Source organism: Schistocerca nitens, chromosome 4 (assembly GCF_023898315.1).
Source record: "Schistocerca nitens isolate TAMUIC-IGC-003100 chromosome 4, iqSchNite1.1, whole genome shotgun sequence".
NCBI classification, from domain to species: Eukaryota; Metazoa; Arthropoda; class Insecta; order Orthoptera; family Acrididae; genus Schistocerca; species Schistocerca nitens.
The window spans coordinates 171,092,507-171,114,654 of record NC_064617.1 but is presented as its reverse complement, the minus strand read 5'-3'; the positions used below and the strand labels follow the sequence as shown (position 1 = coordinate 171,114,654).

Sequence of the window (22,148 nt, the reverse complement as noted above, 5' to 3'; positions counted from 1 at the left end):
CTCTCAGTTAATAACTTCTTCAAAGTCAAAGACAATCTGAATAACAAAACATATTTATAAACAATGTAAGGCAACCATACGAACAAAATTTACGTTTCCGTGTTAAGCCAACCTGTTAAAATAAATCTGATAGAATAATATGCTTTCCAATATTTATGATGCACATTATTAAATTCTCTTCATTTTCCTGAGTTCAACCCTAGGTTCACAATGGATTAACCTTTATAACCTTCTCAGCCGAGGAGATCAGTAACTTACACAAACCCACCACTACAGCAAGAAAATATCAACATTGTTCTGCAGTGAACATTTGGTGTTGTATGGTGGAGAATCAGTTACTTCGACCACATGTTATTCCACAGCACCTGACTGGCAAAGTGTGTAAACAGCTTTGGAATATGAATTGGATGGTCTGCTTCAAGATGTCCTACTAACTTATGGTTTACACAAAACAATGGCCTGCACATATGTCAGGAGGCACAGGGTTATCATTGCTTACTCTGATTAGTGCATAGGTCGTGAAGGGCCAGTTGCTTTGCCTGCTAGATTTCCACACATAAACCCTCTGGATTTCTAGCTTTGGGGCAATTTCAACAAGCTCATTTATGGTGTTACAACTGAGAATGTAGCAAAACTACAGCAATGAACTGAAGAAAGCTGTGGAGCTGCGCAGAATGAGATTAATGGAGTCTGCAACACCCCAAGAGTGGTAAGACGTCGAGCACACCACTGTCTTCTAAATGGACATCAGTTTGGACATGTTTTGGGGTAAATTTACAGCACATAGTTGTGTTGCATTTTGGGTTCTTTCCTGTTGCTGCTTTCTGAGAAGAATTAATTTTTTGTTGGACTTGTGGTCCCAACTCCACTTTATAGCTCTGAAATAAAGAAATGTAAGACAGAACTTTATCTAACATTTTAGTTTTATTTTGATGCATACATAAAACACATTAAGTGTGTACAGTTACTTTTGAATCACAGTTTATAACCCTGATTTGCTATTGACTGCTCTTGTGTTCCCCAACACTTCTGCTTTCTTGGAGACCAGTCTGAGCTATTCCACAGTTTTTCAGAATTAAGCAAGCAGGTATATGGCTCAAGAAAGGCAGAGGATTTTCAAACTGATAGGCACTACAAGGGCACATTATTCAAAAATGGAATTTTGCTGTCTTTTAGTAGAGAACCAGAGGGTGAACTGGACACTCACAGAAGCCCTATCTGCTCTTTAAGATTGCACCTGCACATAGGGACTAAACATTGAGTTTCTCAATTAAATGCATTCAACTACGGCATAATAGACCAGATTATTTTAGTAAGTGTGACATTTCTGGCCGTAAATGTTTAAATTTTACAATTGAATCATTTTGGTGCACTGCTCGACTTATGAAATGTTGCTTGATGAACTTTTTATTCTTTTTTGTTTCGGAGAAATAAATAGTCCTACAGTAAAAGTCTTTATTTAGATTTATCAACATTCATTGCAACAAAAATAAACAATATTGTTTTGTTACACATAAAACTACTGAAATTCTATACAAGGAAAAATATGTCTTTTACAAATTTAACTAGTAATATGCATTTACTTCCAATGTACAATTTAGATGTTAGGTAAAAAACTCTGCAAACAGGTACTGTAATCAAGAAGCTTGTGTGGTGCTCCGATTTTTATACAGTTTTCACCACTCATAAATTTATCACATGACGGCAATATTTTTGTAACATCTTTTTTACACACAGACCAGAAGACATCTGTAACTACATTACCTCTTGGCAAAGTGTTGTTGAGGGTCTCAAGCTCAATGATCTTACTTTCAAGCATTGACTGCCTGCTCTGACTCTCCTGCTGCTGCTGCATAACAACTCTGCGCAACGTATTTACTTCTTCATCGACAGCCCGCCGGTCCTCTAGTAGAGCATCTCGCTCCATTCTTACATTAGCTAATTCCGTCTCCAACTCTGCTAACTTTGCCAGTGACTCTCGCTCCAGTTCTGCAAGCCTGTCATGTGCCTGAGGCAAAACATTTAATGGTGATATATCTATGAAAGCAAAACTGTGCACATAATCATTAGATAATAGATCACGTGCCAGCTAATAAAAGGAAAAATTCAAAAAATTTAGAGACGATGGGGCAACAGAAGACAGTGGAAGAAATGGGAGAACAATAATAAACAGTAGGGGAAAGTGGGGAGAATGTTGAAGTAATGAGGATAACCTTCACTGAAATATGTTGTCTAATGTTGCCTTTTATTTTTATCTATAGACTTTAAAATATTTATTTATATAGCTAAACAGCAATTTACAGAAAGTCAGTGACATATGTACAAATAAAATCTTGTTTATGAACATACAGATGTAGAGGTACAAGGGTGCATAGATCAAATTTAATGTTAAAGATTTAATAAGTTTAAGATTTACTCATTATTGATGGGACTTTGCATGTTGCAAGAAGCTACTATTGGTGAGATAAATCTGCCCTTTCTGGCATTTCCAGCTACTCCAGTAAAACCAACCATTAGTCCTGAAAGCTAGACTTACACTTTTTATTTATTTAGTACAGGTGAGCGACACCACCTATGTTACCAAGCTGATCCCATCTACATTCCTTTAGCTTTAATTTTGATTTTGATTACACTGTACCCAGTACTAACTTATTTCAAGAAAAATAAATTCAGACAGGACTCATTGTCAGTTGCAGCTGTTAAATACCACTACTGACATTTATAATTTCTGCCAGTCCAACAAAAGCACTTGGCTGGAAATTTTACTTACGTGACCCAGTTCATCCTCCAGTTCTGCAACTTTTTCGAGAGCTGCTGTCTTTGTCTCACTGTCTTCCATTAATGCTGCTACATCAAATACATTATCGAGGTATGCCGATATTTGTACCTAACAAAAAAACACAGTGCAAATACTAGTACAAAATTTTATATATTTTAAGTAATTGTTGTTAACCTAATATGATACTCCTATGGATAAAATGAGACCATTTTAAAATCTTTAAACTGTGCTCAGCATATGTCGACGAAGAAATAAAATCACCAATTAAAATTAATAAATACACACACTTTAATCTTATTTACTGTGTGCACATGGAACATAGTTTTATACCTTTTAAACATATTCTCCTGAACACTCAACAGTTCACCAACAGTAGTAAAGTTTATCAAATACCGTAAGATAGATTTTTTTTATTTTTTTTAGTAACTTACTGAAATACAGTTCTTCTTTGAGTCATTATCTGCAAATACCAAATCCACATTGCATCGTTTTAATTTTTGCACTTTGAAGATAATTTCTTATGAGATCCAAGTATGATACACTAATGACAGTTACCTCACATAGCATGTAATGCACTATTATGAAGTGTTTTTCAGTAAAGTGTGTGTCAGAATAACCTTCCCTGCTGATGATAGAAGTGATAAGGAATGGCACCGTTTCTCTCTCTCTCTCTCTCTCTCTCTCTCTCTCTCTCTCTCTCTCTCTCACTTATTGGCAGTAGTAACTCCACAGTTTGTCCTAAGAAAAGTGTTACTACAGTGGTCAATGAGCCACATAAATTGTTAACATGCAGTAACACAGTAGTGTTCCAATTGAAGAGTCAGTCGACAGGCACTGTAAAATTGGAGGGGGGAAGAACTATTCACGGCATGATGTGCTGAATGTTTACAGCTGCTACAGCATTATCCAGTATCAATGTTTTTACATCATGATGGCTTTAACGACTGCAGTACTTTCCAGAGTCAACACTATGTGCCTGGCCTTGTCAAGGAGAATCAGCCACATACATCACACCATTTGTGAATATACATCACCATTCTTCAACTTGTTGCTATGATAAATAACCACCAACTATACAGGCCTTCACTTTGTGTTGAATTTCAATAGGTTTCATATTTTCTCTATGCAGAAATATAACAAAAGACTTTGCACCATGCCTGCTTCAAGTTGCAAGTGGGATGGCCATCTTAACACAGTTCCCATTTAGTGGTGTGTGTGTGTGTGTGTGTGTGTGTGTGTGTGTGTGTGTGTGTGATAGTACAACAATCTGCACAGCATATTAATAAATATAGCAGATTACTTTATCTGGAATGTGATTCTCTGGCATTTCAGTAGACGTCTATGTAAAAACTAAACAATGTACAGAAAAATGACTTATCATTGAACATAGTCTCAGGCCACACTACTATATTGAAGGAGTGTGAGAACGTAGCCCATAATGGAGCGATGCTTATAGAGACTCTCCTTGCTGTCTTACAATTTTTTGCTGCTTGGAGGTAGAGCTACACTGTGACATATGAAAGCAACAGCCTCTCCCATCCAGGAGTAAGGGCTATTTTACGATTAGTGAAGAAGGCATTTGTTCACCAATGCAATGTTTGTCAGCACAACAAAATAACTCTGCATGCAACAGCTCCACTCGGTGCCTTCGTCCCACTGTGTCAATGTTTTGAACATGTCCACATCAATATTATTAGACCTTTGCCACTGTCAAACTGCCTGACAGCAATTGATGGTTTTTCTCACTGGCCTTAAGTGTATCCTGTGAAAGACACAACAGCAGCCACGACCTTTTTCCGTGAGTGGATCCCACACTTTGGCATTTCTCTCCATGTCACTACTGATCAGAGAAAGCAATTTATCTATTTTAAGCTCTCTCAGCAGTGCTTGGTATGAACCATTTCTGAACCAGTGCCTACCAGCTGGCCACTAATGGTCTTGTGGAATGGCTTCAGCAACAAAGGTTTCACTCAGATTCCGTGACACTAAACGGTGGACTGACAGCCTACCTATTGTTTACTATGTCCCCAGACAGCCTTTAACGAAGACATGAATACAACAACAGCTGAATTAGTGTATGGGCAGACACTTCAATGACCAAGAGATTTCTTTACCCAAAAAGCAGACACTGTTACTGAAACATCTGATTTTGCACACCACCTCTGCACACAGATTTGCAAGCCCCGTCCTGCCATTTCGAAAGAACATTCTACTCAGCGACCATTCGTTTTCTGCCACTCAAAGTCGCGCAAACGGACTTTCATCTGACATGATGCTATTCGAAAACCTCTCCCACCGCCATATTATATGATGGTCACTACACAGTATTGGCACCCCACAACAAGATATTAGATGTTGATATAATGGTACTTCCATCAAAATATCAATTGACAGACTCATGCCTGCCTTCATTCAGCTGACAACTACAGACTGTATGTTGGACCAGCAACTGCTAAGGTTAACTGCTATGGTTACAAGATAGGCTATTCTGTAAATTTAAAAATGATGCAGTAACGTGAAGATATCTGTTGGAAGCGATCATCACAGAACACGTAACGCCTCATTGAAAGTCTTGTGCTATTATGATACGTGCCAACAAAGTTCCAATAATTTGCACTGAAGATGGTCATGCAGTAACCAAAATCAATCTGTAAAATAAAAGATTTCAATATTTATGACCAATGCTGCCATTTGTCCAAACTACACTGACAATAATACGGTCATGGTGTACACATTTCCCAATGGAATTAGACATCAATTAACGATTATGTTGTTGTGTTGTGTGCATACATAAATTGCATTTACAAATGACACATGCATTTTGTATTCTTGAATTTACTAAATTTGACTCAACTATGATGGTTCACCAAAAATTTTACACCGAATATCAGGTAAAAGCTCCAACAGAGAAAAAAAATCTGTGAGAGGTACAGCATATCCCATGAGACTAGCTGCTCATTTGGTGCAAAGAGAACAGACCAACCAAGATCACTGGCAGAGAAGATCGATCACGTGAGGGAATCCTTTGTTAGGAGCCCACAAAAATCTGCAACACATGCAAGCAGAGATCCACAGATACTACTGTTACAAAGTCTGTCATACTCTATGCAAAGATCTGCATGTAAAACCATAGTGATATGGTGTGTGATTTTTGTGTGTGTGTGTGTGTGTGTGTGTGTGTGTGTGTGTGTGTGTGTCCCACTACTTTCAGGCGCTCATCATTACTTCAATGCCAAATTGCCTCAGTATTAGTCTGGGTGTGTTCTTCCATCACTATACTCCACTTCTTCACTGTCCGAACAGGCAGATGCACACAAGACATCGTGGATCTAGTTGACAGAAGGTGTAAGACGAGTTCTTGGGAGCACACCATTGCACAAAGCTCACATTGAAGCAAAGTGTGCCACATTCATTGCCTAAAAAGCTCAGAGAAAGTCTGGTGTTCCCAAAGTTACTGTCCTATTTTTCTAGATTCATGACAGACTGTTGGTGCGTTTTGTGATCGAAGTGCTTCATTTAGAAAAAGTAGCTTTGATAATTTTCTGTAGTTTTATGTTCATTTGGCATTTGTGAGTGACATGAAAGAAGTGACAGTTCCGCAAATATTGATTTGTGTGTAAAATTGTTAGTAAGTTTCAGCATTCTCTGTACATCATTTGATTTTCACCAGATATATTAAAACTTGGATGGTACCTGCAATTCTTCACTTTCTGTATGCCTCAATTTCTCTAGGTATTCATCAAGGCCCAGCTTCGTGAATTCATACTGGAGATGGACGCGAAAATTCATGTCTTCCACTGAATGAACAACAATATTTACAAACTGCATACACGCCACCTGGAAGAGAATATGCAGCCGATATGTCCAGTATCTGGTAACATGAGGAAAACAATATAATTAAACTTTCTGACTACCTACATACCATGAACTCTATATGGAAGACTTGATAGTTAATGAAATAATCCATGAGTGTATGGAAGCGTTGAGATTCATGACAGACTTCTTTGAAGTTATCAAATGCAGATAATATTATTTCATGACCTCCTTTGACTAGACATATTGCAGCAAGTAGCTCCAATACAAGTGCTTTGGTCCTGCGTGATATAATGAAGTCATAATTACTCAGGGTCAGATTTATAAAACATTGTTCTAAAAAAACAGCCAACTAAATTTTTTAATGATATTATACATACCTCAGACTTTTATGCATTAAGCTCAAGGCAATGCAGTTTATTGCTTCCCTGTGTTGTATCACCATATTGAAACCATACTGCAACAAAATTAACAGATATTGAATTGTTTTTTGACACTCACAATTTTATTGCAAAAAGAGAAAAGAACGCAATGTGCAGCTGAAAGCACTGATGACAGGGGAAGAGGCAGAAAACAACTGCAGAAACACAGATATAGTAGTGTAAATTAAATGCTTAGAATATGTATGTGAAAAAGAAGAAACTAACAAAACATGCAAAAATAAAATATTATTTCTAAAAACCAAAAGATTTTGCATTTGAACTTCATAACCTCTCAATATGGCATACATTTATATTTTGGTGATTCACATGACAACAATCAGGAAAACTATTGTGGTTTAAGACATAGAGGTTCATATTACTAACAACCACAGCTATAAAGGTTGAAGTGTATTCAGTGAAACAAGTCATAATTATGAGATGAGCATCAGAACAGCATGTACATGTAGTACAGATGAACAAAGACTCACATCAGAAGAAATAAAACTGAAATGTTTCTGTAGGATGGTTTTAGGAAGTTATCCAGAGTTGAACAATATTTACCAACCACTGTCATCCACCACACACACTGAGGAGCCATGTGGGGTATAGATGTAGAAGTACATAAAAACTGTTTCTTTCCTTCTTTTCTTGAGTATCTGCTGTGTAAGACAAGAGCTAAATCTTTATTCGTATGTTATAGCTTGCAAGAGGCATTTGGTTTTTTAAGAGTAGATTCAAGTCCGTCTGTGAATAGTGAATAGGGTATCGTGGAGCAAATTCTGTTAGTATAACTACAAGAGCTGCCACAGATCACCTTTATGGACCACTAGTGGTCAGATGTCTTAGTATGGGACCTATTACCAACTGAAGGAAAATGACTGATTCAACAGTTTCAACAAATTGAAGAGGCAATTAAGGTGGGACAATATTGTTAGCACCAGAGCACACATGTTGAAGCCTGCTGGGTAATATAAACTTGGATAATAACTATGCTGGGTGTGTGTCATCAGGAAGATCTGAAGAGCATGGCGAAGACATGAAAACATGGTCAGGCCAGGTTCCATAGTTGTAGGCAGACACAATGTCTGGCAATCCACAGAACAATAGGGAACAGGGGGACTGGAGACCAATATACAGGGGAAAACAGATAATGGAGCATGATAATCCTTTAAAATCCTGTAAACTCTCAGGTGTTATCAATATGAGTGATGAATGGTATAGTTCCACATGGTCAGTTGATTTTTATTTCAGGCACAAAATTTTGACAAGCAATCCAGTTGTCTTCTTCAGGCGTTGGGAATTATGCTGTTGTGTACTTGTTGCCTGGACAAAAACTAGATAGTGTTGCTATTTATAGCCAATTGTGACTTACTCCTGACGTCCAATACACCCTTTGATGCTCTTGATTTTCAGAGGCCACAATGATATTGTGTGAAACACATTTCCCAGCTGTGTTGGATGTGATGGCCAGTGAGATCTTAATAAATCAAACAATGGAAAATCAAGGATGCAATGTAATAATATTACGAAAAGGAAAGTTGCCACTCACCATATAGCAGAAATGCTGAGTTGCAGATAGGGACAACAAAAAGACTTTTCACAAATAAAGCTTTCAGCTAGTAAGGCCTTCACCAACAAAACACACACACACACACACACACACACACACACAAACACAGGTTTCTGGTTTCAGTGGACTGAGACTGCAGCGGTGTGTGCGAGTTGTGTGTGTGTGTGTGTGTGTGTGTGTGTGTGTGTGTGTGTGTGTGTGTGTGTGTGTTAGCAAAGGCCTTACTGGACGAAAGCTTTATTTGTGACAGTCTTTTTGTTGTGTCTATCTGCGACTCAGCGTCTTCACTATGTGGTGAGTACCAACTTTCCTTCTTATAATACTGAAGTCTTAATAAATTTAGTGCTGGACTCGAAGTCCTGTTTAAATTGAAATCTTCAGGCCAGCTATTAGGTTTTCTGACATCCATATTTTGATAAGACTCCTTAATTACTCGGTCCCAGATACTTTGTGTTTGCACCACAGTACTGGTCTCATCAATTTCATTTCATGATTGTATTTGAAGCAGTGTTTGGTGAAAGCTAATGGCTTGGTTTTTTAGTTGAGTGTGCCACAGTGATGTTTCTTGAATCTCTCCTCAGATGTTCTGATCCACATAAGATATGCTACATTCACATTGAATCCAGGTATTTGTCTTAAGAGACTGTGGTATACTCTTAAGTCTGGTTGTTTGAACAACTCTGTTCTTCACTGAGGAGAATCCAATTATCGCAATTAGGGGAGACTGCTGATAAAACACTGTGTGGAACACACACAGAATGAATGAAGAGACTCCGTAAGAACAGTGAAACGTGTACAACTGAACATGTAACTGAAATATAAGGCAGGAAGAGGAAGGAAATCAGAGAGAGGAGGAGAAAATGGGTTAGAACAGCAGACAGATTAACGGACAGAGAAGGAAGCATAGGTAGCTGGACAACCAGTGAGCCACAAGCTGAGATCAGGATAGTTGAAGGATATTTTTTCAAGGGATTGATCCGCCTGTGCATTTCAGAAAATATGCCATTGAGATTGCATGTGGGAAAGGTATTATAGGACCTGCATGGAAGCCAACTGTTTGTTGAAGCCAACTGTATTCTGCTGAGCAGACTGCTCTATTCAGGTGGCCACATTAGAGCAATAACCATCTATGCAGATGAACGAGTTAGTGTGGTATTCCCTAACAGAACAATGCATAATAACTGCGACAAATTTGTTGGGCGTAGCTGGAGCTACAAGTGGCTGTCTGTAACTCACTGTAATATGCCTGTGTCAGGATTCAAAGTAATATGCACACACACAAAATTAACACTGTGAGGAAGATGGCAGCACAAAAATTGACAAAAACTGAAAGGGATAGCGTAGAGGAAGAGTGGAACCTATTTAAAACATCAACTGTTAACAATGCTTTGCAGATAAGTGGCAAAACAAGGGGTAAAGTGAAAGACAAGGAAACCAGTTGGTGGAATGATGGAGTAAAAGATGCAATTAAATGCAATATGGCAAAGAAAAACATGGAGTTTGAAAAAAGAAATCAGAACCAGGGGCTGGTTCCAAAAGATGAACACAGAGTGACAACACTGGAGAAGTAATACCGACAAAAGAAACTCCAAGCAAAGAGAATTGTGAAAGAAGAAAAGGAGAAGAGTTGGGAAATATTCAACCAGAAACTAGAGCAGGATAGCAAAGGGAACCAAAAACTGCTATATGGTTACTGAAAAGTAAAAGATCTGATAGAGAATACATAAAAGCGATTGAAACAGAGGATGGGGATATTATGAAGGACATGGTAGGTATCAGAGAAGAGATGAAGAGTTATTTTGAAATCTTACTGAATGGGGAAGGTGCACAAGAAAGTGACACCAAAGTCATTGAATTAGAGGAAGAGCAGGTTCCAATCTCTTCGTTAGAAACTGAGAATTCCATGAAACAGATGAAAAGCAGGAAGACGGCTGGAGTAGATAAGCTGACAATGGATATGATTAAAGCCGCAGGAATCCATGGAATACAATGGTTTCACCAGTGCTGGGGGCGATATGGAAAGAAAATGGAGTGCTGGATGAATGGAAAAACGAAATTATAATACCACTGTTCAAGAAAGGTAGTAGGAAAAAAAAAAAAGCACCAACTACCGAGGAATCACACTGTTATCACACTGCCTTAAGATAATGGAAAAGGTCATAGAAAAAAAGATTGTGGAAAATTCTAGAACACCAATTAGAGGAACAACAGTGTGGGTTCAGAAGTAATAGGGGAACAATAGATCTCATTTTCTCCCTCCATCAGTTAATGGACAAATATTGGGAAAAAGGAAAGGACGTGATAGTAGCATTCGTGGATTTGGGAAAGCATATAAATAAAATATAGGAATGCTTGAGAAAACAATGTTCCTGATTCATTAATTAAAAAAGTCCAGATGCTGCACCATGGTTGTGAGAGCAGTGTACAAGTACGAGGTGGAAGATCCAAATAGCTAAAGACAAAGAGAGGTGTTCAGAAAGGCAGTTCACTCTCCCCTTCACACTTATGGACACAATCGTGAAAGAAATCAAGGAAGAAGAAAATGGCGATCTCAAGAAGAAAATGGCGATCTCAAGAAGAAAATGGCGATCTCAACACTTTTATTTTTGCTGATGACATCGCCATTTGGGGAGAGAGATAAATGGAGGTTCAGAGGAGACTAGATTACTGGAACACAAAATTTAAAAAATTCGGGTTAACTGTGAGTAGGAACAAGACAGTAACATTGCAGATGAGCAGGACACCCACAGCTTGTCACATCACACTGGAAGAGGAAAAGCTGAATTTTTTTTTTCTTTTAGGGTGTAAAACTGCTACAGTCATTAGCGCCCGGTCTATGACTTAGGAAAAGGTAAAAAAACCAAACTGGAAACAAGCAGCAATGGGAGCGAAACTCAAAAAAAAAATGGGGAAACTAAAGACAGAAGAAAAGCTTAAAAAACCACTACAGAAGGGGGGTTGTTTGTCCCCAAAAAGAGCTTCAAATGACTGACATCATCTCACTGGCACTAACAAACTCGAGAATGCGATCAGCTGGGCGCGTGTCATCTGCTAAAATGGAAGATATATCAGGTGACAGCTATAGACGGGTGCGTAACAGAGTAAAATTGGGGCATTCAAGTAAAAGGTGTCTCACCGTCCACAGTTGAGAGCAGTGGGGAAGAAGTGGGGAGAGGATCGCCACTTAAAAGATGTCGATGGCTAAAAAGACAGTGCCCTATCCGGAGTCTAGTTAAAATTACTTCCTCCCGACGAGTTCGGGAGGAAGAGATCCAAGCACAGGTGAGAGCTTTCAAGTCCTGCAATTTATTATTGGGAAGTGTCGACCAATGTGCGTGCCATAAAAGAGCAACACGACGACATAAAACACTCCGTAGATCGCCGAAGGAAATCATGCGAATAGCAGGCAGAAGAAGAGAGACTGCACCCTTGGCCACTATATCGGCTGCCTCATTCCCACAGATACCAACATGTCCTGGGATCCAGAGGAACGCCACAGCGACACCCCCCCAAGTGGAGCAAGTGGAGGCAGTCCTGAATCTGGTGGACCAGAGGGTGGACAGGGTAGAGAGCTTGAGGACTGAGAAGAGAGCTGAGAGTGTCTGAGCAGATAACATACTGTATCTGCTGATGGTGACTGATGTATTGGACAGTCTGGAGAACAGCGTAATGCTCCGCAGTATAAACCGAACACTGATCGGGAAGCCGAAATCAATTTGGGGTGTCGCCAACAATATAGGCACTCCCAACACCAAACGATGTTTTTGAGCCATCAGTGTAAATAAATGTGGCATCCTACATTTGTGCGCAGAGAGCAGAAAATGCCCAATGATAAACAAGAGAAGGGGTACCATCCTCGGTAAACTGACAAAGGTCACGGAGCAGGCAGGTCCGGGGACGGAGCCAAGGCGGTGCTGTACCCCAAGTTGTCAAGAAAGTTTTAAGAAAGTGGAAGGAAAGAGAATGGAGCAGTTGACGGAAGCGGACTCCCGGTGGTAGTAGGGAGGAAGGGCGGCCAGCATACCCTAAATCCAAGGAGGCGTCAAAAAAAATGTCATGGACCGGGTTTGCAGGCATGGAAGACAGATAGCTAGCATAACGACTCAGAAGGACAGCTCGCCGATTGGACAGAGGAGGTTCAGCAGTCTCAGCATAAAGGTTTTCCACAGGGCTGGTGTAAAAAGCTCCAGACACTAAACGTAATCCACGGTGGTGGATAGAGTCGAGATACCAAAGAATAGACGGCCGAGCAGAGGAGTAAACTATGCTTCCATAGCCCAAATTTGGAACGCACTAAGGCACGATAGAGGCGGAGAAGACCACTCGGTCCGCACTCCAGGAGGTACCATTCAGGACAAGGAGGGTGTTGAGGGATCGCAGACAGCGAGCCGAAAGACAGGAAACATGGGACGATCAGCACAGTTTTCTGTCAAACATAAGACCCAAGAATTTAGCGACGTCCACGAACGGAAGGTTGACAGGGCCTAGAAGTAAGGAAAGCGGAAGAAACTCCGTACAACGCCAAAAATTGACACAAACGGTCTTACTGGGAGAAAAGCAGAAGCTGGTTTCGATGCTCCAAGAGTGAAGGCGATCGAGACATCCTTGAAGACGTCATTCAAGAAGGTTTGTCCATCGAGAGCTGTAGTAGATCGCAACATCGTCCACAAAGATGGAGCCCGAAACATCAGGAAGGAGACAATCCATAATTGAATTTATGGCAATGGCAAACAGTACAACACTTAGCACGGAACCCTGGGGTACCCCGTTTTCTTGGGAGAAAGTAGTGTTCACCTGCACTTTAAATGTGTGCTCTGCCATAAATTCATGAAGAAAAAGGGGCAGCCGACCTCAAAAGCCCCAAGAGAACAGTGTGCGGAGGATGCCTGTCCTCCAACAGGTATCATATTCTCTCTCCAGACCAAAAAATATTGCTACTGTTTGGCGTTTCCTGAGAAAACTGTTCACGATGTAAGTGGAGAGAGTAACAAGATGGTCAACTGCAGAATGATGCTTTTGGAAACCGCATTGGGCAGGTGTTAAAAGACTTCGGGTCTCCAGCCACCAGGCAATTCACCATATGCTCTAAAACCTTACATACACTACTCATGAGAGAAATGGGGCGATAGCTAGAGGGGAGATGTTTGTCTTATCCAGGTTTCAGAACAGGAATGATGATAGCTTCCCGCCATCTTCTGGGAAAAGTACGGTCGGTCCAAATTCGATTATAAAGGCAAAGGAGGTAACGCAGACTGTGGTATGATAAATGCAGCAACATTTGGATGTGGATACCATCCGGTCCTGGGGCAGAAGAGCGAGAAGGAGAGAGTGCATGTTGGAGTTCCCGCATGGAGAAAACAGTATTATAGCTTTCGCAGTTTTGAGAGGAGAAAGCAAGAGGTTGCACTTCTGCTGCACATTTCTTCGGGAGAAAAGCTGGCGGGTAATTTGAAGAGCTCGAAATCTCAGCAAAGTGTTGACCCAATGAGTTAGAAATTGCGATGGGGTCCACTAATGTATCATGCGTGACAGTGAGCCCAGAGACCGGGGAGAAACTAGGCACTCCAGATAACCGACGAAACCAACTCCAAACTTCCGAGGAGGGAGTGAAGGTGTTAAATAAGCTAGTAAAGAAGTCCCAGCTTGCTATCGCAGATGACGCGATGGCATCGCACACGCAACTGCTTATAGCGTATACAGTTGGCCAAAGTAGAGTGGTGCCGGAATACACTAAGAGCACTTTGCCGCTCACGTATTACGTCATGGCATGCCTCATTCCACCAAGGAACTGGGGGGCGCTAGGACAAATCGAAGGTGCAAGGTATTGAACGTTCCGCAGCTGTAAGACTAACTTCTGAAATATGAGTGACCTCACCATCGAGGCTAAGAAAGTGACAGTCATTGAATGTCGCTAGAGATGAAAAAAGTGTCCAATCGACTTGGTCAAACTTCCAGCATCTCAGGCGCATATATGGCAGTTGTGGCTCCAACCTAAGGACACATGGAAAGTGGTCACTCTAGTGTGTATCAGCAAGAGCGAACCATTCGAAGCGCTGAGCTAGCGGAACAGTACCGACCGAAAGGTCCAAATGAGAGAATTTGTAGTGGAGGCAGACAAAAATGTAGGGTCCCCATTGTTGAGGCAAACAAGATCCGCTTGGTGAAAGACATCTATCAATAGTGAGCCGTGCAGACAAGAACGTGGAGATCCCCAAAGCGGGTCGTGGGCATTGAAGTCCCCAATCAGCAAATATGGGGCAGAAGCTGAACAAGAAGATGAAGGAGATCAGCTCTTGCCAGTGGTGTGGACGATGGAATGTAGACAGTACAAAGAGAGAAGGTGTATCCAGAAAGGGAAAGACGGACAGCAGCAGCTTGGAAGGAACTGTTTAAGGGGGGGGGGGGGGGGGGGGGGTTGTTTTTGTTGTTGTGGTCTTCAGTCCTGAGACTGGTTTGATGCAGCTCTCCATGCTACTCTATCCTGTGCAAGCTGCTTCATCTCCCAGTACCTACTGCAACCTACATCCTTCTGAATCTGCTTAGTGTATTCATCTCTGTCTCCCTCTACGATTTTTACCCTCCACGCTGCCCTCCAATGCTAAATTTGTGATCCCTTGATGCCTCAACACATGTCCTACCAACCAATCCCTTCTTCTAGTCAAGTTGTGCCACAAACTTCTCTTCTCCCCAATCCTATTCAATACCTCCTCATTAGTTACGTGATCTACCCACCTTATCTTCAGCATTCTTCTGTAGCACCACATTTCGAAAGCTTCTATTCTCTTCTTGTCCAAACTGGTTATCGTCCATGTTTCACTTAAGGGGGCTGGGTGATAATGGAGAGTATCATGGAGAAGAAACATGTTTCCTCCATGTGCTGGAGTGCCTTCAACACAGGGGAGATCAAATCGGACTGACTGAAAATGTGGGAAAACAAAGCGGTCGTGGAGATGCAGCTTTGTTTCCTGAAGACAGAAGATGACCGGCGAGTAGGATCGTAAGAGGATTGACAATTCATCCCGACTGGCTCGAATGCCGAGAATATTCCAATGGATAATGGGCATATGGTGGACAGAAAAGGGAAGAATGTGACCAAGGTTGCCCTCAACTCAACGACTGCTCCAAGCCAGTGGCCGACAGCGTGGAACGGCATTCAGCTGATGGCCGAAGATCCTGATCCATAGGTTGTTTGGTAGCAGCTCCTGCCACCAGCGATCGGCCGGTTGATCGACCGCCTGCAGTGCGCCTTGGCAACACAGATGACGGCTGAGGGTGGTTACCGCCAGGTGGTGCTGTAGATGAGACACGCCATGGCGGATAAGGAGAGGAACTGGGTTTCTTACTAGCCTTCTTGGAAACATGATGTTTAGATGAAGGAGGAATCGATGGTTGTAAAGTCAGGGTACGTAAAAAATCTTCACGAGTAGGCTCTTTTTTGGAAGTCCGGGTGTCTGATTTTGGGGCTCAGGATTTAGCACAACCTGATGAAGGGTGAGCCATGGAGTGAGCAGGTGAGAGTGGGGAGGTTGAACGGGCGATCTTTGCGCTGGCCGATCTGACGACCGTGACACTAAAGGTGAGATCACAAGTCTGCGTGGCTGCCTCCTTTGTAGGCCGAGGAGAGGCAAGGACAGTGCTGTATTTACCTGCGTGAGGCACAGTGGGCTTTTGACTCGCGAATAACTTTCGAGCAGCAAAGGTTGACACCTTTTCCTTCACTCTGACTTCCTGAATGAGCCATTCGTCTTTAAAAATGGGGGAATCTCTAGAGGAAGCAGCGTGGTCACCCATACAGTTGATGCAACAAGGGGATGGAGGTGGACAAGCACCGTCATGGGCATCCTTACCACATGTAACGCATTTGGCCGGATTGGAACATGACTGGCTGGTATGACTGAACCGCTGACACCGATAGCAACGCGTCGGGTTTGGGATGTAAGGGTGAATGGAAATTATTTCCTAGCCCGCTTTTATGTTCGATGGAAGTTGAACTTTGTCTAATGTCAAGAAGACGGTAAGGGTTGGAACCTAGTGCTTGTCAACCATTTTCAAGACTCTTATGAACAGCCATTACGCCATGGTCAGGCAGGTATTTTTGAATTTCCTCATCGGACAATCCATCGAGGGAGCATGTGTAAATGACCCCACATGATGAATTTAAAGTGCGATGCGCTTCCACCCGGACAGGGAAGGTGTGTAGCAGTGAAGTATGCAGCAATTCTTGTGCCTGGAGGGCACTGACTATTTCTAACAACAAGGTGCCATTTCGTAATAGGGAACAAGACTTTACAGGACCTGCAATTGCGTCGACACCTTTCTGAATAATGAAAGGGTTGACTGTGGGGAAGTCTTGACCTTCGTCCGACCGAGAAACAACAAGGAACTGTGGCACTGATGGAAGAATTGTCCGTGGCTGAGACTCATTCAACTTTCGCTTGTGAGCAGACATAGTAGATAATGAGGAAACCATTGAGAAAGTATCCCCCATGATTACCGGCGTCTCCGATGGCGCGCTCCTTCCTTGTGGGGCTCCTCTCTGAGGGCACTCCCACCTTAGGTGATTGTTCACACCTCCCGAGAAACGGACGGAGGGACCAATCGGCACTTCAAGGTATCAGGTCAGATAATCGCCCCTCCCTGGGCCTGGCTGTTACCAGGGGGTATGTACGTGTCCTACCTGTCTACCCGGGATGGGGAATTGCGCATTACCTCGCCACTGGCTACACGTGGGAATGCGTGCGTCGGCTTTCAGACACACACAGGGTGGAAAAAAGAGAAAGGGAGGAACGAAGAAAAGGAAAGGAATGAAGAGAGGTCTCAAATGCCGCACCGGAGAAAATGGTTAAAAGAAGAGATAAGGAAAAGATAAGGTCAAAGGAAGGACAAAGACTTGCCAGCAGAGAAAGCAAAGAAGAGAGACTGTTTTACAGTTTCGATCATCCGTCTCCGGATGTAGGCACTAAACATACTCCCAGAGGGGGAGAAAGGGAAGGGGAGGAGGTGGGGGATGTGGAAGATGGGGGATGTATGCAGCCCGGAAAGGAAGGAGGGCCACACTAGATTGGGGTCCCGTGCTCGCTACGCACGTATCCACAGGAGAGCTGTGGACCCCCCCGGGGGTAGCTGAATGTGTGGAAAGCTTCAATTATATGGGTAGCATGCGATGGAAGTTCCAAACTATAAGACTTACACACAACAACAAAAGGATCTAACTTCTTCCATGAAGAACAAAATCTAATCTAGGCCAAGGAAGTCCCACAGAGAGTCAAACAGACCATGTATATAAGTTTTCTCCCCTGCCAATCAAGATGTATAGTCTAGAGGCCTGTGTCATAAATAAAGGTGAAGAGAGTCAAATACAAGCATGTGAAATTAAGTTCCTTAAGTCAGCTCTACAAAAAACTAGGGGAGACAGAGTCAGGAATGATTATCTAAGGAGAGACCTGCAGGTGACATTGACTACAGAGGAGAGAATGAGTGCTTTGAGATTGAAGTGGTTCGGTCATGTGAAACGAATGCACCCAACTAACTCCATGCCAGTATTTGGAGATGGCGGTACCAGGAAGAACACCAATTGGGCAGCCTAGAAAGAGATTGACAGACCAGGTTAAGAAAGATCTCAAGAGGAGAGGAGTAACATGGGATGTAGTGGAGAGGGAAAAGCTATACCCGGACAGAAACCGATGGGGGCATATCGTTCACAAAGTTCCTACCCGGCTCGCTGGAAGAAAATCCTGATGATAAAGAAGGTACGGTCTTCCTAGGTGGAGCCCCAGTGCAAGTGATTTCCCATTACCTCCCTCCAATTTCTCTGTCAAGTATCAGATGTGTACCTCTATTGTGTGGCTGACTAATAACTGCTTTTGTGGTACTATGTTTTACATGGTTACGGGCACGGATGGATGTAAGGGAGACAAAGCAAGTGCCCGTACACAGCCAGCCCCTCTCAGAACATGAAAGGAGCCATAAGCTTAAGGTCCCATCTGAATGATACACTGTAAACAGGTTTCAAATTTAACACAGAATATCAGGGCAAAGCCTGTTTATCACAACATTTACACCACCTTGTCTTCTTCCCTTTGCCAGTCAAATATTGTTGACAAAACTTTCCTCACTTTCAGGATTCAAACTGGCTACCTTCCAAGTTCAGCAATACTGCAGAAATTTGCACATACTACCATCACAACAGAGGTGGTTAACAGGATTACAACATGAAATGGTGGTTAGATGCATGGAATATGCTGGCACATAGGGAGGTGGTTGAAACTGGTGGAGGCTGTGTAACATGACCTAGATTGCTCTGGGAAATGCACATATTACCACTGCAAATACAGTATCCTAATATGGCAAGTATGTATTTAGAATGGGGAGGGGGAGGGGTTGGTGGGTGGAGGAGGAGGAGGAGGAGGAGAAGGAGGAGGAGGCAGAAGGTATGGATGTGGAAGAATGAACATTTTTCAAATGGAGGTTCTGTTGGTTAATTACAACTTTGGTACAAACAGATATTTTATGACGCCCTGAGATAGGTGGAGATTCATGCCCAGGAAAATGGTTAACTATGTAGCAATACGACTGACAGAGATGGACTGGAGAATAGATGTTGAAGACAGAAGAACGAAGAGAGACAGTCTTCGCAGAAATGACATATCATATGAACATTTTGTTCATAAAAATTAAGATCAGGTGTTTAGCGATCATACTGTCAGCGAAGGATTTCTTTACAAAGTACATGAAAGGTTAGAACAGCAAACTATCATGCAAGGGCTTCTTCCTCTGCCAGATTTGGTCAAAGATATCGGTTAGTTGTTCTGCTAAATGTGGCAAACTTAAAAAGCTGTTTGAAGTCTTGCTACACTACCTCCCCCCCCACCCCACCCCACCACGGGTCCTTAATTCACTGGTTGGTAGCTGACTGACAGACAATCTTCTGATACATTCCCAGATTCTCTTCTCCACCTTGTTCCAGCTGTCCTCCCAGTTATTGTCCTTTAGGGACACCTTTCTCCTCTACCCTCCTCCACACTGTTTGCTTAAGAGTCCTTCTCAATACAGACTATTTTTTTAAATATAGTACCTTGTTGTTCATTATCGCACGAAGGCACATTATGCAAACGTGGATATCATCTTTGGATTCTCCCATATTAAGTTTAGCTACATGTCTTGACCTTCGTTTGAGGCCAGGACTATCCAACATCTCCAGGGCTGGTCTGAGGTACCCATTGTGTCCAGGACTCCCTGCTGAAAAGAAAGCCACTGTTATGAAACTAAGATTATAATTGATATGGAATAATGAACTATTTTACATTAGACAAAAGATATAGCCAAGAGCTCATATCCTCATTTATAATGTTAGCCTTTTCACTGTGGTATAAGGTCTTATCATGCTAGCCATATATTCATATAAATTAACCTTATTTTAGAAGTCAGACAAGTTAAAAAATACTTTACGTTTCTTTAAGACATAATCTCATCTGTAGTGTTAAGGTTAAAACCTGTACGCACACGCACACGCACACGCACACACACACGAGTTTCCATCATGATCACTATTCATCTAAAAAAAATGAAAACATTAACAATAAACAGCAAAGTAAAATACATTTAAATACCACTTTTGCAGCACACAAGAAAGTAGTAGGTGAGGCAAAACAAGATGCAAAATTGGATTCAAGATGCACAAAGAACTGTGAAAAAAATTAATAAAATGAACTGAAAGGGTGGATAAAAGGGGTAACAGTGAACAGCATATTGCTAAAAAACAAATGACATAGAATTTAGAGAAAACGAGCACTGCCAATAACCTTTAGCGCCAAAATATCAAATGCATCTAAGACAGAAGATACTCAGTAAAGTGGAATCTGAACAAAGGAATTACTTGCTTAAAGAAGTAGTGTCTCATATTCTGGTGATCAGTTTTGAAACTTGCTTTGTTAAATATTAATTTTCTATTTCTGAGAAAATTTCAAACACTTGAGTACTTGTAAATTTTTTGGAACACTACAGTAACATGAACTGTAAACAAGTGCTATATGAAGAACCAGTGTGCTTACTTATCAAGTGTACCAATGGAGACATTTGAGAAATGACACAGGTGGAAATTAAAAGACAATCTGTGTCTCACTTTCCCAGTACTTCCAGTTCTTTCACCAAGAGAAAAGAAGCAAATCAAGAAATAGAGAAATGGAAAAGTACAAAATGTATATTGCTGGAAGTCATTCGGAACACCTCATTAAGGAAAAAGACACAAAGAACTGTTAAGAAGTGTGAAGGCACAATGAATTTCACCTACCAAATTGTAAATCTGATAATGATAATGGACTGCAGCCACGTGACAGGAAAAGATAAAAGCAGAAAATCTTAAGCAAAGCAAAGATAGAGCAATCCAGCTGGGACGTAAAAAAAATAATGAATGTACACAGCTTAAAACAAAAAAACAGATACATCAGAAACTTACAAATACACACTACAAATAATACTTACAATGGAAACAAGTATATTTATGAAGATGCACATAGAAACCAAATAGGAAGCAAAATTGTTCAGAGATGGAAAAGGGAATAGAAGTGAACTCTAAGTACATGTTAAGAGTTATGTGGAGGGCAAGTCTAATTAACTAAATCACAGTGCAAGCATAAGCATGGACACAGATTTGTAGATCTATTAGTAAAATGTTTATTACAGTCTCAAATTTCAAACATTTGATGTTATTCTCCCCATACATGAGCACTGCACATTCACAACTGGCAAGAATAAATGCGGGTAATATTTGGCAGCTAGATTGGAGGTTTTAAGATTCTGAATGTTAACATCAAAGAACAAAGTCTCACATAAGTTCCTTATTTCAGGGACCGATAACCTCGTTGTTTGGACCCCTCCCCCAAATCAGCCAACTAACCATCCCTATTTCATTGAAATCTTGCAGAAGAAGGGATATGGGCTAATGAAAAGTAGGAAAGTAACTGGTCTAGGTTTCAACCAGCCACCCAACTACACCTCAACAGTTGCACAATCAGTCCCAGAATATCAGTAGCACAGAAGTACCCCAATCATGCATGTTAGTTAGAGGTGACTTAATCCTACCAAATATAAACAGGGACATCTATGATTTTTTTTGCAGGTGGCATGGACACACAATCTTGTGAAATATTTCTGAACGTTCTTCTAGACCTCATAGCTACAAGCAGGCCTGACCTTACTGTCACTGTCTGTAAAGATACCGACAACCTTTGTGGCTAAGATACCTTGATTGCTAATCCCAGATTTAATTTTCTATACAATAGAACCCTTCCAATTAACTATTTCAATTTTTTCCTTCATTTACAGTTATCAACTGGATTTTACAATTATGCCTCTTTCAGCTGCCTAATTGGCAGTTCCTGCACCACACTTCCCTGTTTAAACTAGCAGTTCTTATTCCAGGTTTTACATTAAAGTAACATCTTATGGTATGTATACAACTGCGTTTGAGCTTACAGAGAGAACAAAGAAAGACATACATCAAGTATCCACCATATGAGCTAATACCTTACTATCTCCTTTACAGTTCTGAAACATCTAGCAACCC

General features: G+C 41.4%; 1 protein-coding gene across 5 annotated transcripts in view; it reads right to left on the bottom strand.

Annotated features, from left to right (window-relative positions):
• The window catches only part of LOC126251325 (formin-like protein), a 464,159-nt gene that overhangs the window by 67,705 nt on the left and 374,306 nt on the right, over positions 1 to 22,148 (bottom strand). For 2 of the 5 annotated variants that reach the window (XM_049951660.1, XM_049951663.1), the window contains 6 exons: positions 19,659 to 19,822; positions 6,973 to 7,049; positions 6,702 to 6,873; positions 6,473 to 6,616; positions 2,771 to 2,887; positions 1,765 to 2,008 (listed from right to left, as the gene is read on the bottom strand). In XM_049951660.1, the coding sequence (XP_049807617.1) occupies positions 1,765 to 2,008; positions 2,771 to 2,887; positions 6,473 to 6,616; positions 6,702 to 6,873; positions 6,973 to 7,049; positions 19,659 to 19,822 (918 nt within the window). The remainder of the gene's footprint in view (positions 1 to 1,764; positions 2,009 to 2,770; positions 2,888 to 6,472; positions 6,617 to 6,701; positions 6,874 to 6,972; positions 7,050 to 19,658; positions 19,823 to 22,148) is intronic. The other 3 variants (XM_049951661.1, XM_049951664.1, XM_049951662.1) reach the window with 2 other exon arrangements.